This window comes from Rhinolophus ferrumequinum, chromosome 17 (genome assembly GCF_004115265.2).
Source record: "Rhinolophus ferrumequinum isolate MPI-CBG mRhiFer1 chromosome 17, mRhiFer1_v1.p, whole genome shotgun sequence".
Lineage (NCBI taxonomy): Eukaryota > Metazoa > Chordata > Mammalia > Chiroptera > Rhinolophidae > Rhinolophus > Rhinolophus ferrumequinum.
Window position 1 is genome coordinate 8,160,595 of NC_046300.1, and position 19,757 is coordinate 8,180,351.

Genomic DNA, 19,757 nt, shown 5'->3' on the forward strand with positions numbered 1-19,757 from the left:
AACTGATAACATCAGTCGCCTCCGAAGGAGGGAAACTGGCAGCTAGGCAAATACAAGGAAAAGGAGACTTAACTTTTTATGTGACACCTCCTTGTAAACTTTCAGTTTTATACCATGTGCATAAATTTTGTATTCAGAAATATCAATTGCATGACACTATACATTGATGGCAGGCTTAGAATCATGCAGTCTTAAACTTTTGGTGTAATTGACATAGTGCAGGGATGCAAACGTATCATTAATAGCTGTAGATTCTTACGTAAAACCTTATCATCTCCTTGTACGTACACTTCTGAATCTACATGCAGAGAAATGAGTCCATGGTTTAAGACTCCATTCTCTTTTTCAACTATAAAACAGTGAAAAATAAGACTATCCATTTAGCTTCCAAAAGCCTATATTAAAATCCTCCTGCATGGAACTCCTTCTGGATTCTGTAAGAAATGCAGAGACCGATAAGACTACCTCTCCATGTTCTCAAAACCTTGGATAGAAGCAGGATAAGCACATAAATTTAGCAGATTAATCAAAGTGAATGCCAAGCGGTGTTGGGCATTTGTTTGTAGAAGCGCTTAGATGGTGCCTGGAGAAGATGGGATTGATTCCCTTGCCAGGTATTCAGGGCCTTGGCCAAATAATGGGGTCCTCATCTTCTCTGGGTGACGTGGATCTTCCTCTGTGTGATGCTCAGTGGGTAGGACGCATGAGTGGGACTCACCATGAGTTCTGTGGCAGGCAAGTGGCACATTCTTCCAGAGTAGCGGCCTGTCTTATACTGTATTTGTTTGTCTTGCTCTGGACCCTCTTCTCAAGCTAGGGATGGAATATTGTTCACCGTTCCTCTCCGTACACAGTTCCACTCACCAGGGAGAAGGCAGAGGCCTTCCATCTGAATGGTTGGGTACCGAAGGAAACCACTGCTTTCCTGCTCCTGGACAGTTCCCAAGGAGGGAAGGGAGGGTCAGTGTAGGGTGAAGGTGGGACCAGGGTAGGAGGGGAGGGGTTGGTGAATGGAGAAGTGCCCCCCAGGCCAACTGTGTCCTCCTCTCTGCCCATCAGGGCCTTGGTTCAACCTCTACTCCTTGGTCACTCTTTGAAGGGAGAAGTTCACCGTGCGAAGGGTTTTCTTTTAATCCTTTAAAGGGGCTGATTTATGTCTATAAGGACCAGAAATTCAGGGACAGTTGGCATTTTAAGTTGAAATAAGTGTCTGGTAGTAACATACAAAGGGAATACCTAGGGCACCGCCTTAATTACCTAATCCCCATTTTGAGTAGCAACCTCAGCATTTTGTTACCCTTTTTAAGCAGATGTTTAAATAATTTGAATGATCTTTTGTGCTTAGCACCTGGCTGCCGTGGAAGAGAGAAAGATCAAGTCTCTCGTCGCTCTCCTGGTTGAGACACAGATGAAGAAACTGGAGATCAAACTTCGGCATTTTGAGGAGCTGGAAACAATCATGGACAGAGAGAAAGAGGCTGTAAGTACGGGGACTGTACAGTGGCCTTTGGACAACTGAGCTCTGACCGCCTTTCATAGAATCCAAGTTAGGTGAGACGGGTGGTAGCCTACACTCTTGGTCTCTGTTCACAATTATCTTCTGTCCTTATTTGTGTTTCCTTTGCCCTTTCAGAAGGTTTATCAGGAGTGATGGTAAGTAAGAGGAACTCTGTTCACATTCTGAAACTAATTATCCAAATACCAGCTTCTTAGACCGCTCAGCTTTCCTGATACATGATGGCATCAAATTCTCCCCTTTTAGACTTGTTTTATTACCTAGTTGTTATCAGTAAAGTAGAATCCGTATAGATCTATTACCTGATTCAAGGATTTTCTTGATTTCCTGTCTTCTTCAATACGAATATCAGAAAGGAGTTAGGAGTGTATTTCTGTGATTCCTTTTAACCAAACCTTCCTTGGCCCTGACCCAGGCCCTCAATCTTCCTTTCCTGTCCTCTGTATAAAGGATGGGGGGACAGCCCACGCTGGGCCCCTGATCAGCATTCTCTGAAGTAGACAGTTTTCATATTAGGATGTGACCCAAACAGGACCAAGAGTATTATGAAAAGGCCAAAAATAAGGAAGGAGCAACAAGAAGTAAGAAACATAGAGGCAGGGGAAACATTTGATATCTCAAGGGAATTTTGGGAAAAACAAGTCTTCGGAGAAATTTCTTTTCATGAATTGACCAGAAAAGAAATTGGTGCCTTTCTAAGCAATGGGCTAAATTTGAGGATTTAATGAAGACTATTTCCCTCTGGTTTTTTTGACTTCTTATCTGCATAAGAGTTACTGGTAACTGCTACCTCTAAGTGGTAGAATCTTAAGATCATCCCAGAAAAGTCTGAATGTTAAGGATCTGTTTGTATTTGTTAAGTTGTTTCTTTAGGCTCAGTCCAAGCAAGTCCCCGCAAACCCCTCACAATGAGCAGCCTGGCCCCTGTCACAGTAGCCCATTTTCCGTTTTGTCTTGAGACCAGCTCTGCCACTTAGACAGGTTTTCTGGCCCTGGGAAGATGGAGAGGCTGCTTCAGGAAGTCTTCTGCGAACACGCTACACCATCCCACCTCAGTTCCCTGAGCCTAGAAGTGTTTCTTCCCTCACTGGCGCTCTCCTGCCCTGGGCACTGCCGGCCACCCCATCTTGCCTCCATCACCTTCTGCACCAGCCATGCCACACCACGTACAGGCCGCCCTCCTGGCCTTGTTCTCTGTGCCCCCTGTGAACATCTTGCCCACCCCCGCCAGTGAGGCTCCTTTCCCAACTCTGCCTCCCTTTTCCTTGCCTCCGCCCTGCACTTATGACTGACAGGCCGGCTCCATTGGCAGCCTTGGCAGCCTAACAGAGCACTTCCTGTCCTGTAATCACTAATTCACATGTCTACCTCCCGGACCAGCGTGGGCATTCTGAGAGCAGAACTTATCAGGTGTCTTTATAAACACAAAATTGGCACCTCATAGGGCCCTGTTTTAAGTGTCTGTTGAATGAATGTATGCGAGCACCAGTGGCAGAGCTAGAAAAATGGAAACGTCCTCTTGGAGGACTTCCTTTAGTTTAATGAGGAAGACAGGAAAACAAAAGACAAGACAGTGTGTTTGGCTCCTATGGGAACAGAAAGGAGGAATACCTAGAAGGTGGGGAGAGGGGAGAGAGTATTGGAGAAAACTTCCGAGAGGTGAGCTGGAGCTTTGAGGAATGAGTATTTGTGTTTAGCCCTAATAAGCTGCTTTTCGTCATTTCATGATTTTTTTTTAGGGGGCTGTAATGAAATGGAGTATTGACCTGTACAGAATTGACATGATGATTGCGTAGTTCCTACTGGCAACCAGATGCCTTGCTGTCTGTCATTCATGAAGCAGAACTGACGTGTTAGCCTGGAAGATTGGCATGACCCCAACTGGGCATTTCCAGAACAGTAGATTGCCAGGGGGCTCTTTTCTCAGCTCTCAGTCACTTTCTCTTTAGAGGACAAACCTGCAGATCCCCCATCTTTTAACATCCCAGATGGAACCACCACCTGGAATAATAGAGTCCTCAGCCCCTCCCAAGTTCTCGCCAGTGATTCCCAGACACCCAGGGCACTGTGTGATGGCTCCGCGTCTCTTGGGCCCGTGATTGTCCCTTGTGCTGGGGATTTTTAATAATTACTTTATTTATATAACCCCATTGTGTTTTTCTTACTTGAATCTACTTTTTTATGTTAAATAGTAATCAGAGCACATGAAACATTTTACAGAATACTCTCTGAATAAAACGACAGAACTGAAAAAATTTTGCGGAAACACTCCTGAATCTGTCTACCCACAAGGTTGCTCTGTTCAGATTCTTTGGTGTCAGCCTGCCTTTTCTTAATCAGCATTTGGGGCAGGAACATTCTTTGTTTGTGACAGTCCCTAGCCTGAGCCACTGGATGTCAGTAGCATATCTGTATTAATTATTTATTGCAGTGTAAAAAATTACCACAAGCTTAGTGACAGAAAACAGAATGTCACATGGTTTCTGAGGGTTGGGATTCTGTGAGCAGCTTAGCTGGGTGGTTCAGGCTCAGGGTATGTCATGAGGTTGCAGTCTTCTTAAGATTCAGCTGGGGCTGGAGAATATACCTTTAAGCTTCTTCACGTGGCTGTGGGCAGGAGACTTCAGTTCCTTGCCATGTGAGCCTTTCCCTAGTGCTTCTCTGGAAAAGGCTTCCCTCGGAGTGAGTGAAAAGAGTGGAGCATGAAAAGAGCACCCAAAATGGAAGCCACAGTACAACCCAGACTTGGAAGTCACATCCCCTCACTTCTTCCGTACTCTCTTGGTCACAGAGACCGACCCTGGATCTGGGGTCGGGTCAGGGATGGACAGGCTTCAGTTCGGAAGATGTAAGTATTAGGGAGCAGGATCATTGGGGCCAGTGTGGAGGCTCGCTCTCTCAACAACCAGACAGAGTCCTTCGAACTTCAAAGTGTCCCTCGTTCAACCACAGTTAAGACATAACATGTTCGTCTCCACCCCAGCATTAGCGTTCTGTCCTACCCTGTGGGCAGGCAAAGCCATAGTTGTTTTTCTCCCGATGATTTCCGCACCGGACTGTTGTGAGCATTAAATGGGAGAAGTATGGCCGGTGCCTGGTACAGTGCCTAGAACACATAGGAAGTATTCAGTGAATGTTACACGCCTCTTTATGCAAACCAGTCATCAAGTATGTAACAAATTCTTAATCATGGTAAGCCTTTGCTGGCTTTATGAACATTTACTGGACCAGTCACTTGCTAAAGCACTTTATATGGATTTTCTCATTTAATCTCTCAAAAACTATGAGAAAGCCATTAGCAAGAAAATACTGATTGCTTTGACTCTCCTGAATAAGAACCCCACAGTGATGCTGGATGGGAATATAAGGCCATTTCTTTGTGTACCCTTCTTATAGACGAAGAGACTTCAGCTCGGACAGGGTGCTTTCTGTACCTCAGCTGACACAGCTCTCAAATGACAGGGCCAGGTCTCGGACCTGTATTTGTTCAACTCTATGTTTTTATCTGGCACTTCATAATTTATAAGGAAATGAGCTGTTCTTACCTCACTTTAACCTAGAGACTCTGAGATATGCAAGGTGTTACCATTCCTTATTATGACTCAGGAAAATTGAGTCTAGAAAGTGATGGAGCCCGCTGAGAGGGCAGCCTTGCCATCGCCTTGTGCTCTCCTGCCCCCCACACGGCCTCAGTTCACCTTAGGTGCACTCCTGCGTGGCTTTACCCACTAAGCAGTAGCTTCAGGACATATTTCTTTGAATTAAACAATTGGTTTTGTTTATATAGCATTAGATTTTGAAAATCTTTTTTTGGACTTTAAGAATCAGACAGGATTCTTAAGAATTGTTAATGTTCTGAGGAATCAAATGTGAAATTTCTTTTTTCCTCTAATGACTTGAAATCAGATGTTCTCTTGAGTGTTCAATATTTAATAGTTAAGAATACGGATGTAAACATTTTTAACCTTTTGAAGACATTATGAATACAAGTGTAATTAGAGCTCAGTAGGCTGTTGTTACAGCCCTCTCATAAAGGACTAATATTGGAGGAAGGCCATTACGTACAGAGTCTCAGGGAAGTGACATGATAAACAGTATTGATTCCAGTGCAGGTGACGATGGTGAGCTGGCACTGGATTCACAACTCAGGGTCCTCCCCGCTGAGCAGCCTTCGGTGCCAGGCAGAAGCACACACCAGTCAAGAGAGCAGGTTTCAGCATGAGCTCTATTGGGACTGGCAGCACCTGGAGAGAACTGGGGGCCTGGACCCTGCCTAAAGCATTCCCATTAGGATTAAAAACAACCACCACTTTGAGGCTGATGAGAGTGGATCTGTGAACAGATCTAGTTTATAGCTTCTGGAATAAATATTATCTGAGTCTCTGGAAGTCATTTGGCTGGGTATAGAGATTGTATACCTTTAGACAAGAGAGGCGTTGTAGGGAACTCAAAGCTGTGAGAAACCCGGAGCCTGTCTTTAAGGAGGTTAGAGGGTGGATGAGACTGGACACATAGAGAACAAATACTCTGAGGCCATAGGGCTGTGGAAATGGAGAGGAGAGGATGTTGTAGTTGGCTGAGATTATCAGGGAAGGCTTCCTGGTAGAGGAGGGACTAATCTGAGCTGTAAAAAAGGAAGGACCAAATCCAGAAACGTGTAGAGAACGGCATGATTACTGAGGAGACTGAAAGGTCCGCCTGCCCAGAGCTGAGGGTTTTGCAGCATAGGTGATGGATTAAGTTCATTTGTTCATTTGGCAAGTGTTTATTGAGCACTTACTTTGTCTAGGTATGTAGATACTGGGGAATACAGCGGTGAATAAAACCCAACAAAACTCTCTGCCTTGGTAGAGCTTAAATAATTAATGGAGGATGTTAGAAGGTGTTATGTGCTATGTATGTGTATGCACACATAGATACTGCGTCTGTACTTACCTCTGTTACAGGCAGGGTAGGGGAGATTGAGAGGCAAGGGAGGGATTTCGTTTTACATGATATCATCTGAGTAGGCCTCACTGAGAAACTGACAGTTGGGCAGGCACTTCTAAGCACTAAAAGAGCCAGCGTAGAGTCTCGGAGGCAGCAGCTGGATGGGCTGGAGGGTAAACATGCCGGAGAGGGTAAGGGGATAAAGTCAGAGGTAATGGTGATCGAAGCACAGAAGTCCCTGTGAGCCGTCCAGAGGCCTTTCATTTTCCTCTGATTCAGATGTGGAATAACTAATAACTGTAGGGCCTGTTGTATGCATTCAATAAAAATGTGCATAAATGCAGAAGGCTGGCACAGTTTTGCAGGGATCGGTCTGTCTGCTGTGTTGTAGGGAATAAATTATAAAGTGGTTCAGATAGAAGGGGACACTGATGAGGCTGTTAAGGTAACCATGGGAGATGACGCTGGCGTCGACCAGGATGGTGGTGGCCATGGAAGTGAAGAGAAATGCTCAAGTTCTGGACAGATTAAAGGTATTACTAATGGGATAACCTCATACATAGGATATAGCTTTAGGAAAGTTCATTGCAAATTAAGGAAGAAAGAACAAAAAGCCAAAAAGTGAATGTCATGCTTCCTGACATTTGAACTTTGTTTTCTGCGTATTTGTAGTAATTCATCTCTGTGCTGCCATCATATAAGTGAATCTATTGTTAGACGTACCCTGTTGCCTTATGGGTAGTTTTATTTGAGATTAAGAAAGCTGTGCCCAGTAGCAGGTTTAGTTCTGAATCAAGAAGTGGCATGGCCTCAGAAAGCAAGCACACTGTGGCAGGGACAGAGTGACCAGTCACAACAGCCTTTGTGTTTCTGCCTCCGGAAGCACACATGGAAGCAGCACGATGCGGCTGTGTTTTGTCTTCCCACAGGTGTAAGAAGGAATGAACGTGTCTATTTTCTTGAGTGGAGGTCTGGTCACTGATACCGAACATTTCGAGGAAAGGTGTGATTATTTACTTCAGTTCTGAGGCCAAGTCCTTGAGGCTTCACATCTCAGCTGATACTTTAGTCCTTGGCAGTGTGGATAGATTTTGTGGGGCCCCCCCACACCCCGTTTTACTCTTTCCCACCCCTCCTCCATGCTTTATGCAAATGAAGTGGGGAGAAGAGCCTTTGTGTGAACTTCAGCTGCACTTGCAGCTGTGTCTGCATTTGGGGTCTTGGTGCAGAAGAGTGCCCTGTTGTGCTCGGGTTCCGCTTGGACTTGGCTGCTTCATACGCACAGTGTAGGAGTGAACGGAGAGGAGGGCAGGGTGTGAATGCAGTCGGCGGATGTCCTCAGAGTAGCTCACCAGCTTTGTATGAAACTGGTTCCCTAGAGCCAGACTGGAGCCGTGAAAGAAAGTGAACAGATTCATTGGCAACTGATTTACGGGAGTAATTTATACTGTTCAGTTTAGCCATTGGGTTTTATCCATAGTCCTAGGAAATGGAAAAGGGAGAGAAGAAATTAAGATATCTGTGGGCAGTTTTTAGCATTTTGTTTTTTCATTACAAAAATGTGTGATGAAAATTTCTTTTAAATAATAAAGAAATGAATAAATTGAGTCTCTCCTACCCTCAGTTTCATACCTAGGAATAATCACTGTTAATAATTTAGTGTCTTCCAGAACATTTTTAGTGTTTATATTACGTTTATGCATGGACACAAATTTTTTTACTATAATTGGGATTAAGTTATATTGTTGCAACTTGCCTCTTTTCTCCATGTATTTAGATATAACTGTACATCAAAAAATAATACTTTAATGACCGTCATTATACACACATGCATACAGTTTTCTAGGATAGATTTCCAGATGTAGAATCACTGGGTCATTGGTTAAGGCCATTTAAAATTTGCTCAATACTGTAAAACTCTCCTCAAAAATTCCCAGTTCACATCCTTCTGATTGCCACAAAAGCAAATGCAGTCTTAGTTGGATTCAATAATGATAAGGTGTCCACAATAAGAGAAATGTTTGTTTTGCATGATGAGACCGAGATGTGCCCACAATTCTGCTGTGTGTGCCCCAGAGCAGAGGTGACCCTCCTGGAGCTAGCTGGTAGCCTGCTGTCATCTTAGGACCTGTTCATCCCACAGAGCTTAAGCTTAAACAGGGTTGTCTTTCGGTGTGTGTGTGTGTGTGTGTGTGTGTGTGTGTGTGTATGTGTGTGTGTGTGTGCGTGTTTAATCACTTATCCTTTTTAATTCTAATTATTTTCTTTTAATTACCTTCTGTGCTTTGAAATGACAAGTGAAGCTTATGAAAAAAATCGTGTAATTGAGGTAATTCATTTGTAGGCAAGGAAAATTAGGCAATATTTTTCTCCCAAGATGAATACCTTGATACTAAGGTCTGCTCCCAAAGAAAGGCTTGTTCGGTAAAAAAACAAACAGTGAGATAGGTATTGCAGAGACTAAAATTTCTCTTCAGAGACAAAATCTCCCTCCAGTAACTGTGCAGCTTCTTTATAAAGCAGATTTGACCTAAATTGCATAGTTCTTACATAACCGCAGGACTTGAGCCAAACTATGCAGACCAATAGTGGCTCAAAAAGAACATAGGTGGGAGGTCCCTTTTTGGCAGACCTCTTAAAGTCTAACCTCAGCAAAGGCCTAAATTTCCTAGAAAGAAAGGTTTGAAGAAAGCAAAACCTAGGACCTGTAGTCAGAATCTTTAAATCCCTTTGTTGTCACTCTCCCTCTCACTGGCATTATCTCACTGATTAGTCTTCTTACACAGCTGGACTTCTAGGGGATTCTTTCACTATTTACATCTTACAGCTCCCCCTTCTCATCCTGCAAACAAAACTAGGCCAGGCTTTACCCTGTTGGGGTCACCCTCCCTAGAAAAACGAAGAGTCCATACTGGTGTGTTGGAACCATGGTAGCATCCTGTCTTCCTCCCCCTGGTAACCCTCAGCCGCTCACAGGATCCTTCTTTCAGAAGCTCTCCTCCTTCCTAGGGAGACACTCTGAAAGCCAGCTGACCATCACTCGGGTCATAAGCCTTACAGTCTGCTCTGTTCTCTCCATTTCTCCTCCTCCTCACCGGCTCATGGGTCCTCACGCCGTGCCCATGGCATGTCCGTCCATGGACGTGGCCTTGTTGCTGCTCCTGACAGCCAGCGGTGCTTCTCACTTGGTTTGGCAGAGATTTCTCCCCAAGCAGACCCTCAGGCTAATTCTCATGTATATTCCACCTAATTTTTGCTAATGATAGTATATAGTATTTATCTGTAGAACTGGCTGCTTCTGAAAGCTAAAAGATTACGTTTCCTTAACCTCTTAAATGCCTTGGAATAGTGCTATCCAACAGAAATATAGTGTGAGCCTGTATGTAATTCGAAATTTTCCAGTAGCCACATTAAAAAGTCCAGTGTATACAAAATCTCATATCAACATGTACTCAACATGAAAAATTGTGGGTTTTTTTCCACGCTAACTCATCCAAGTCAGCATGTACTTGACACAGCACATCTCATTGCAGGTGGTCCGGACCTTTTTGTGGTTTGTGGCTGCTGTGTCGGACAGCTCTAGAAAATGCCTCCCAGTGACTCAGCTCTTGTTTAAAAAATGGTGGGAGACAGAACATTATTGAAAGGAAATAGATCTATTAACCTTCTTGATCTTTATACCACTTCCAGAAATCTGGATTTTTCTTTTTCTTTTCAACCCTAAACTAAATTAGTTTGCTAACGTGTGAGGTGGGCTCCATTCTTTGAGCTATCGTCGGGCATATGGTTTCTGAATTTCCTGGCACATGAAATAACTTTTTTCTCTGTATTTTAATTTGGGTTTTAAAAAGATGATCTTGAATATTGAAATGCTGATATTCAAACCAAGATTCATGCAAATTTTTATTTAGACATCTAAAATATACTGTGAATGTGTCACTCAGTGTAATTTTGGGTCCTAAGCTAAAATTTAGTGGCATTGCCAAAGTTCCATATAGAAAAATGTATATCGTTGCAGCTAAGGCCACATCCACTCACCCAGAAGATTTAACTCTGGTGTCACACTCTAAAATAGTAACCCAAAAGGATCCCATCCAGAAAAGAGTGCCTGGGAAGATTGAATAAACTTGAAACACTATCATCTGAGGGACCATTATAAGGACAGGAAAGGCTTGTTTTACCTGGGGAAGATTAAGGCAGTCATGGAAACTTTGTAAGTATCTGAAGGCCTGCCAGACAGAGGATTGCATGTGTCCTGTGCAGGTGCAGAGAACAATAGCCGCACTGGGTAAAGGTCACAAGGAAAGGCAGACATTATGCTTAATATGGAGAAGACCTTGAGCCCGTAACAGGTGTCCAAGTGGAAACACATACTCAAGAAATAATGTCTTTTCTCTCGGGGCAGATGTTGCAGGAGGCAGGGTGTCTTGTAACTGTGATGAGGTTGGGAGTGCAGGTATTGGGCAGAGGTCCTGTGTGTCATCCATTCCTGAGAGCCTCTCCTAGTATCATTTCTCCTCCTCTTCCTCTTAACAGTTAGAACAACAGAGGCAGCAGTTGCTTACTGAGCGCCAGAACTTCCACATGGAACAGCTGAAATACGCGGAATTGCGAGCCCGCCAGCAAATGGAACAGCAGCAACACGGGCAGAACCCTCCGCAGGCACACCAGCACTCAGGACCAGGCCTGGCGCCTCTGGGAGCAGCAGGGCACCCCGGCATGATGCCTCATCAGCAGCCCCCTCCCTACCCTCTGATGCACCACCAGATGCCGCCACCTCACCCACCCCAGCCAGGTAAGAGAAGGCTCTGCTCACGGACAAAGAGGGCTGTCCCCATGGCACCAAGCGTCAGAGGGGCTAACACGCCACTGGTGACTAGGACTGTTCACAGTTTCCATTGTCATCCAGGAAATGGTAGGCAAGTGAGAGCTGGTTTTATAGGCATCACCACGTAATGCCTGCCGTGTGCTCCTTCTGGAATCTTCTTGGCATGATGTCCTTCCTTGGGTAGGTTGGCCTCTGAATGGAAAGTGTATCCCAGAGTTCTTAGAAATTCACCGTTGGATTGTCTGCACATTTTTTTTTTTTTAATTTACAGACATTATCAAAGATAGACTCACACAAAAAGAATAGTACAGTGAACTCTTATATCCCAGTTTCCACAACCATCACCTTTCTGCCATTTTTAACTTTTTGTTACAGAATCATTCAACTATATACAGAAGTAGAGAGACTAGTATAATAATCTCCCAGTAACTTGCATAAAATTATCAATACTTTATCTTTTCCTCCTCGCTTTAGGGTGAGAAGTAACTTCAAAATGTATCGCTAACCAATGGAAATCTTATTCTTTAAGATAACCTCCTATTATTACGCCCGACAGAAGTAACCCTGGTTCCTAATAGCATTAGTTAAATGTCTTTGAATGCTTCAGTTGTTTGAATTAGTATTCAAATAAGGTCCACACATTGCATTTGCTGATAGTTCTGTTAAATCTATTCTAATGTGTTAACAGTGTCCCCTCCTTTTCTTTTTCTTCAGTGTTTAATGCCATTCATGTGTTGAAGAAACCAGGGTTTTCCACTTGTGTCTGTGTCCAGTCGTGCACTCGGTGTGTGTTGTCATTGCACCAATCTGTCTTCCCGCCACACATTTCCCATAAACCGGAGGATTGCTCTGGATATTTTATCAGGCTCAGGCTCACTTTTGTGGGGCAGGCATTTTTCCTGTACAGTCAGTTGTCTCTCTTGTGACAGCCTCAGATTGGACAGTGGTCCTGGTGTTGCTGGTCTTCCCCACCAGACCTCCCCTAAGGTTTTACCTGCCATTGAGAAAGCTCTCTAGGTCAGTTACTGCATCAGGCATTGCAAAATGGCGAGCCTTCTAAATATATTATTCTTTCTGCTCTTATTTACTTAACATTTCTCTTGAGTTTATTAGCAGTGATTCTTTTATTTAAAAATAAATAAAAAGCAAGTTTTGTTCATCAGTCATTTAGTTATCCTGGAAATCAGTCCTTACAGAAAAGCTAGATAAATGCATCATCCTTTCTTTCTTTCTCTATCAGTTATTAAATAGTTACTATCCCCTATCCCACCCTCATCTTCAAAGGTTGATTTGTTTGTTTTCTATGTGTTTGTCCCATCTTTAGCATGTGGGAGCCCTTTCAAATTGACAGTATTCACCACATTTTAACCACCTTGAAAGCTGAACTCACAATTCTTTCAAACTTAACTACCAACATCATTAAAACTAAAATGTACCTTTAATTGCAGCTTTCCTCTTCCCCACGTTCTTTCCCGTTTTATGTGGCAACGTGTATGGGTGTGTGCTGTGTATTTTATTGCTCTAGTAACAGTCGTTCTATAAGATTTTTATAATTTCTCTATAGTAATGTGCCAAGTGCCCAGAAGAGCCGAGGATTGTGCTTCTTGGGGTGGGATACAGATTCTTTGGCCAAAGGCATACAGAGATGAACTAAGATAAATGCAGAGAGATCCTTGGAAGCATGAGAAGGTCCCAACATGACTAATGTCAGTGGGCCTGACCTCCTCAAATGACAGATTTTCTAAGTCTCCTCGTGGAAATAACCAGGCATGATTGGTTATCATGCCACAACTTAAAAATCTGCTATCTGACAACCTATGTTATCAACTTGAATCTTAAATTCACAACCCAAAACGTGTTTTAGGTACTAGTTTTTATTGGCTTTACCCAAAAATGAGGCTAGGTTGACTTTGTTTGGGAGGCATTAATTTTTACACACACACACACAAAACTATTAAACTGCAATTGTAGAATTTAGTACTATCATTAGACTTGCCACTTGATCTAAGTGGTGTTTGTGGATATAGTCTTAGAAACCTGCCATGCTCACAGGATACTCTCTTCCTCAGACCTTCTCTCTGTCTTCTTGAGTGGATCTTAAATTCTCTGTATGAGATCTAATTTTCTCCCATGTTAAGCTCTCAAAAGATACAAATGCCTAACAGAGTGAAGATCACAAAGTGACTTCTCAGTAACGGTAATTATTTTAGAAATTTAGTTCCTAAAACTGTCAGGGTAAATTTAAGAGGTAGTTCACTGTAGGTGCCTGACATTTGGTTCTTGATGGCTTAAAGCGTCATCATCTGCAGTCACTGTTCCCAGAGAACTTAGAAGTAGCTCCAGCATTTGCATGTAGCTTGTAAAAGATGGGAGAGCGGTGCTTCTGCCTTTTCCCTGAGTTACGTCCTGGTGAGAGTAGGTGTCTGCAGGCCAGGCCCGTCACCCACACGTTTCACTTCGTTCTCATTGTCTTTATCACGGTTGAAGAACTGACGCATTGCCAGGCCACAAGGTCTTGCTGCATAGTGGAGCAGGGCCCATCCTGGGCCCATCTCATTCCAAAGTGGTGAGCCAGCGCTGCTCCTGCCCTGTGGCGGAGGGCAGACAGACTCAGGTACAACTGTTCTCTTAGGCGATGCCGGAAAACTAGAATTCATAAAAATAGCCTTTAGAATAGAAATAGGTCATTTCTCTCCTTTTACCTGCACACTAGAAATAGGTGTAACTGAATTTGTAAAGAAAAGGATCATGATATGTGTATGACAGTATTTTTTTTTTAATTTGTGATGATATACTGTCTTCTCTTAGAATTTTTTATTGAACTATAATGTATATATGGAAAACTATAGATCATAACTAATTTAGGTTGGTGAGTTTTAGCAAAGAGAATATACCTGTGCAAGCAATACCTAGAAGCCCCGTCCTACTCCTCCATCTCCTCCTTCCCGAGCTTAACAACTGTCCTGATCTCAACCACCACAGACTAGTTGGGCTGGTTTCGAATGTTAGCTGATGGGTGTACCTGGTGAGTTTTGTTGGTGTCTGACTTCTTCCATGCCACAGTGGGTCCACATTGTTGTGGCTGCTTCTGCCTTCTTTTCACTCCCCATGTTTCACCATGGGGCTCCACCACGATTTCTTAGTCCACACTCCCGTTATCGTTTCAGTTATTATGATTAGTAAGTGCAGCTGTGAACGTGCGTGTGTCTGGTGGGCAAAGGTATACATTTCTGTTTGTGTGCCCCTGGGGAGTGGCCTTTGGTGTGTACCTGGAATGGGTCACGGGACATGCATATGTTCCTATTAGTAGATGCTGCCACAGTTTTTCCCAGAGTGCTCATGCCTCGAGCAGTGGGTGAAAGCTCCAGCAACTCAAGGCAATCATTTTTCATAATTGCCCTTTTTGTGGGGTTGCTTTGCAGTTCGAGTATAAAATGAAATCAGGTGTGTTAGAGAGTAAAATTAATAACAACAATAAATTAAACCCTTAAATTAGTTAAAAGTTGCCTTAATATTACCAGTCCAGGAAAAGGTGGCTGTAACAGGTGAGTCTAGCACACCGTGTTCTAGAGATCAGCTAAAGGGGCCATTCACGTCAGGGCAGGTGAGGAAATAGGAGTATTGTCCTTCCAACAAATGTTTCCTAAGTTCTAGAAAAGTTAGCAGGCCACAGCAGTTGTGTTAGGAGCTGAGGATAATGGTCCGGGTCTGTTGGTTAGCTTTTGGTATTTGGCCAGACTTGATGGTACGGGAAGGAAGGGGAAAAGCGGCCCCTGAAAGCCAGTGAGATGAGACAATTGTTGAGAAGAACGTCAAGACAAATTTATCACTGACTGGTTAATTTTGCAGCTCTCTGACTTCCTAGAGTTTATATGATTATCTAGATAAATAGTCTTTTCTCCACAAAACTGGCTGTCTTTTTGTATAGAGCCCATTAAAATAGCAACTCAGTGTTGTGACTCTACAAGGCTGTCACATGCATATGGGCCCGGGCTCTAGAGTGGCTCGTACAAACTGACACCTCATGTACTCTATCTGGTTTGTACCTCTGCAGTCCACCCCCCACTTGCCCCCACCCCTTCATTCATTTAGATGCAAAGAATTTTGTGTAGAGTACTAGTCTGTATGCTGCTGTCTCTCCTTGGCTCTTTTATTATTTGGTCTTACTCCTGACTCACCTGGGAACTCCAGCTTTTTGTAGATTTTGTCCCCATATCTAATGAAGTATCCCAAGTTGATTTATTCCTACCAAACAAAAAGGCAAAGGGTGTACCTGTAGTAGAATGTTTTTGGTGGACGTTCGGCAACTGGAAACTGGAGGCCACAGCCACCTTTATACCACTCTTAAGTGTTGTTGATCTTCATAAAAGAGCACTGCGCTTCATCTTTTCATTTACATTGTAAAACAGTATGATTTCATGGAGTGATTCCTGAATTAAAGCCTTACTAGTTCTCCCTGTAAGGCTGCCATTCCAGATGGCACAAGATGAATAGTCCCGATAGCAGCCAGTTCTTGAGCACACACATAGTATCCCTTGGCCACACCCTGGCCTCAGTTTCCATGACAGCACGTGAGGAACCAAAAAGCAGAGTGGCCTGGGTGGTGGCAGCTGCTTCCTGCGGTGCTCCTGACTGTGCTGCTTACTCGAGCAAGGGCAGCACCCCGGACTGCTGGGGATCTCCTCAAAGTGAGGTGGTCAGTCCCCCGGGGGCCGGGGCACAAATTTAAAGGACGATTACCTATCAGTGGCTTGAGTCAAAAGGAAATGACAGATCTCGTGCGTGAGTTCCATGGAAGCTCTGCCCTCCTCTGGGCATTGGTGGTAAAAGAGGCACTCGGGAGTAGTCATGAGTGAGCTGCCTGCATTAGGGACGCCTTTGTGAAAAGCAGAGGGAAAAGGACATACTGGTTTAAATATCTCTATGGTTTCCTTATTCATGTATAGGAATTTTTAGAAGTGCCTAGAAACAAAATAGGAATTGATCTGATTTGATGAACACTCAGACATGGTAGAAATGATGTGTTAATGATAAAATTAGGACATTTTGCGTCATTTAGTAAAATATTGGTTGTTCAAGGAAAGTTAACCAAAGCATTGGGCACTTGGCTTTTAAGCCCCCAAGGTAGACCCTCTTACACAACCCTACCCGTGGGAAACAGGACTGAGGCAAGGATTACAACCATCGTCACTTCCCAGCCCACATACTGGACTCACAGCCCCGCGTTGACAGAGAAGTACCAGCATGTCACACACCAGCCAGGTTTTCTGACCTGTGCCGCCTCTGGTCCTGTTTGCCTCGTGTGATAACAAAGTTACTGAGCCACTTTCCGGAGTAGCCGGTTACCCTCACAGAGAGCACAGTGAGGGCTCAGTCCTGAACAAAGAGTGGCTGTGGCGGGCGCCCCCGGAAGCTGCTGTGGGAGGAGCAGCCTCGGAAGCTTGGGCTTCCCCTCACTGGGTCCCCATTGTTATTCCCGTTCTCCGGGGACTCAGCCAGAGCACGTGCTAAGGACGGTTAGAAACGGAGCTACGAAATGTGCTCAAGAGTTCCCTTTCCTAGTTTCCATGTTCTTTTCCCACCTGCCTCTTCCGTCCTAAAAAATAAAAAGTAAATCCTTAAGTAATACTCCATTAGGCATGATGGGGTGTAACTCTTTAGTAAAAGAGCTAGTAAACCTGAGAGTGGGAGGGGTTTTTCCACTAGGCTAAACCTAATTTTAGCAAACCTTTCCATTTTTTAGGCTTCAGGTGCCTGCTGGGTATTTAAAAAAAAAAAAAAAAAAAAAAAAAGCTTGTATGTAGGTCAGACTCCCACCAGTTTACGCTTTGATACTGCTATTTCGAAGCCATAGCTCTCTGTCACCCACCCCTCTCTACTGGGGAAGGAAATACCTGAATTTTTTAAAAACTGGAAAATATGTATGTGCACATTTTTTAGGTTGTTTGGTAAGGCCTGCTCCTGTGCGTTTCAGGTTCGTATGGGCTGGACTTCTTCATGTTTAGTAAGAATTAGTAGAAATGCTTTCAGACATTCTCATCCATTTAAAAATGGTAAGACCTGTATCAGACACCAGAAAAGCCACAATGATGTATATATTTTAAAAGGATGGGGTTGCTTTACAAGAAATTGATTTGTATTCTTTCTACTCCTCTTAAATTCTACACCATTTCAAATTTGATCCTTAAAAATCAGCTTTTGCGAGGATTGAGGTACTCCTTTAAGGCAAGGTAGTGTAAAGAAAAAGCGAATGGGCTTCAGGTCACACAGACCTGTGTTTGTTCCTTGTGACTGTGAGCCACATTACACAGCCTCTCTGAGATGTAGTTTCCTCATCTTAAAACAGGGCCCTTTCTGTCTCACAGTCTTCCTAAGAACCGGAGCATTTCGAGAGACAGCTGTCATTGCCTGGCTAATGGCAAGAGTAAACTATTTTTCCTCTGGTCCGTCCTTTTTGCTGCCACCCTTCCCAAGGAGCCATTGTCCTCTTGTACCCTGAGCACCCGTATCCCACTGGCTTTATTGCCGTGTTTGTGATAGGAGGATAGAAAGAACTTCATTTTTCAGAAGGCTTCGGAATTTACAGAGAGAGAAATAAAGGATTTTTTTTCAGCTTTTGGGCTCCTAGCCTTGGAAAACCCTAAAGCTGCCAATCCCAGCTTGTTGCCATAAAGATATGGGGAAATAGGTAAATGGGCCACTGCCGCTGAGCAGGTCTCTTTGGGAATGGCACTGCTGGGCCTGACACAGGAGCCTGCAGGCTTATCCCCATGCGTGGAGGATGGGCGTCACCTCATGGTTGGTGTCTCAATGCTGGGATGCACTCTGAGCTGCTGGTTCGGAGAACTGTTGTGTTTGGAGCCAGGTGTCAGCCGAATAACGGATGCATCCCTTCAGTGGCGGCCCAGTTTGCATCACATAGTCTGCTGGAGAGGGACGGACCCCATCCTCCACACTTTCATCCACAAGGAGTGCTGTGGTCACGGGCACCATCTCTGGAGCCAGAATACCCTGGTTGGAACTGGGCTCCCGTTTTGCACACTGGGTGACATGGGGCGAGTTACTCAGTCTTTACGTCTTCCCCTTTCACAAACTTGGTGACTTAAAAGAAATTTATTCTCTCACAGTTCTAGGAGCTACAAGTCCAGTCTCTAGCAAGGCCATGCTTCTTCTGGGGCTCTAGGGAAGTCTGTCCCTTGCCTCTTTCAGCTTTTGCTGGGTGGCAGCATTCCTTGGCTTGTGGCTACATCTCTCTTTGCTCCATCTTCGTTTCTCCTCTCAATGTGTCTCTTACAAGGACATTTCTCATTAGATTTAGGGCCCACCAAGATAATTCAGGATCTCCTCAAGATCCTAAACATAAGCACATCTGCAAAGGCCTTTTTCCCAAAGATGGTTCCATTTATAAGTTCCAGGTATTAAGGCATGTATGTATTTCTTTGGGGGCCAACATCCAATCCACTGCAAGGTGCTATGCTTGTTAAATTAAACAAGTATTTATTGCAGGAAGCAGAGCAGTCTCCCAACTGTGACACAGAGAAGAAGAAAACGTGATGCCTGGAATTAAAGAGTCCACCTTCAGAAATGTTGTGCTGGCTGTCCTGTGAAGTCCTGTCACATGACCTGTTTGAGTACAGCGTAGTATGATAGAAAGAGAATTGGATTTAGACTCAGAAGACTTGGGTCTGATTCCCATACAAGTTCTGTGAGCATGAGGAAGTCTCTTAACTTTTCTGAGCTGCTGTTTACTCTCCATAAAATGACAATATTTGCTCTTCCTCTCAGAAGTGTGTTGGAGGAGCTAGTGACATAATAGGACACTATAACAAATAAACAGTTCCCCTGATCATACAAAAGCCGTGTGGTGAAAGTGCGTAGCTGTTTAGCTTCACTCGCTAATCCCAGGCAACAGGCTCAGGGCGCCCTAAGTTACCTGCCCGAGGGCCCTCATCCGCGTGGGGGGAAGTGGAAGTGAGCATCACGCTGTGTAGTTTCCAGTCTCGTTCGTCTGTACTTTTCCGTGTTGAGGATGATATTGGGGTGCCCTGGCCAGCCAGGGGTTTGGTCAGTCCACACCTTGCTCTAGACATCAAAGTGTGAAACTGTCATACTGAAAACAGAAAGTGGTGAGGACTGAATAGTTGTGTATTGTATCCCTTATGTGAGCACACACTTGGTGTGCTCTTCCCCTCCCCTACCCAGTGCTCTTCTGGCCTCTTTGTGAAGGCCACAGGTATGCTTCACTGCTCTACTGTCAGTTTTCGAGAGAGAGCCCTGAGAAGGGCTGACAAAATGTTCTTCCTAACTTGCTCAAGTCCTCTTGTCCAGGTTGAACTTGGTAGAAGGAGGCAGCCTGTATGCATTGATAGACCTGGGCTGTATTATCTGTTCTAGTACACGGCTTCCATTCATCATGAGTCTGTTAATAGTGTTCTTTCATCTCCAGGTTAGGATTCTGTAGGTCTGGGCTTACAAGTAGGCCTC

At 44.2% G+C, this 19,757-nt stretch overlaps 1 protein-coding gene across 2 annotated transcripts in view; it reads left to right on the plus strand.

Moving 5' to 3' along the window:
* The window catches only part of SMARCC1 (SWI/SNF related, matrix associated, actin dependent regulator of chromatin subfamily c member 1), a 144,759-nt gene that overhangs the window by 117,144 nt on the left and 7,858 nt on the right, over positions 1-19,757 (plus strand). For both annotated transcript variants that reach the window (XM_033131869.1, XM_033131870.1), the window contains exons 25-26: positions 1,346-1,480; positions 10,982-11,240. In XM_033131869.1, the coding sequence (XP_032987760.1) occupies positions 1,346-1,480; positions 10,982-11,240 (394 nt within the window). The remainder of the gene's footprint in view (positions 1-1,345; positions 1,481-10,981; positions 11,241-19,757) is intronic.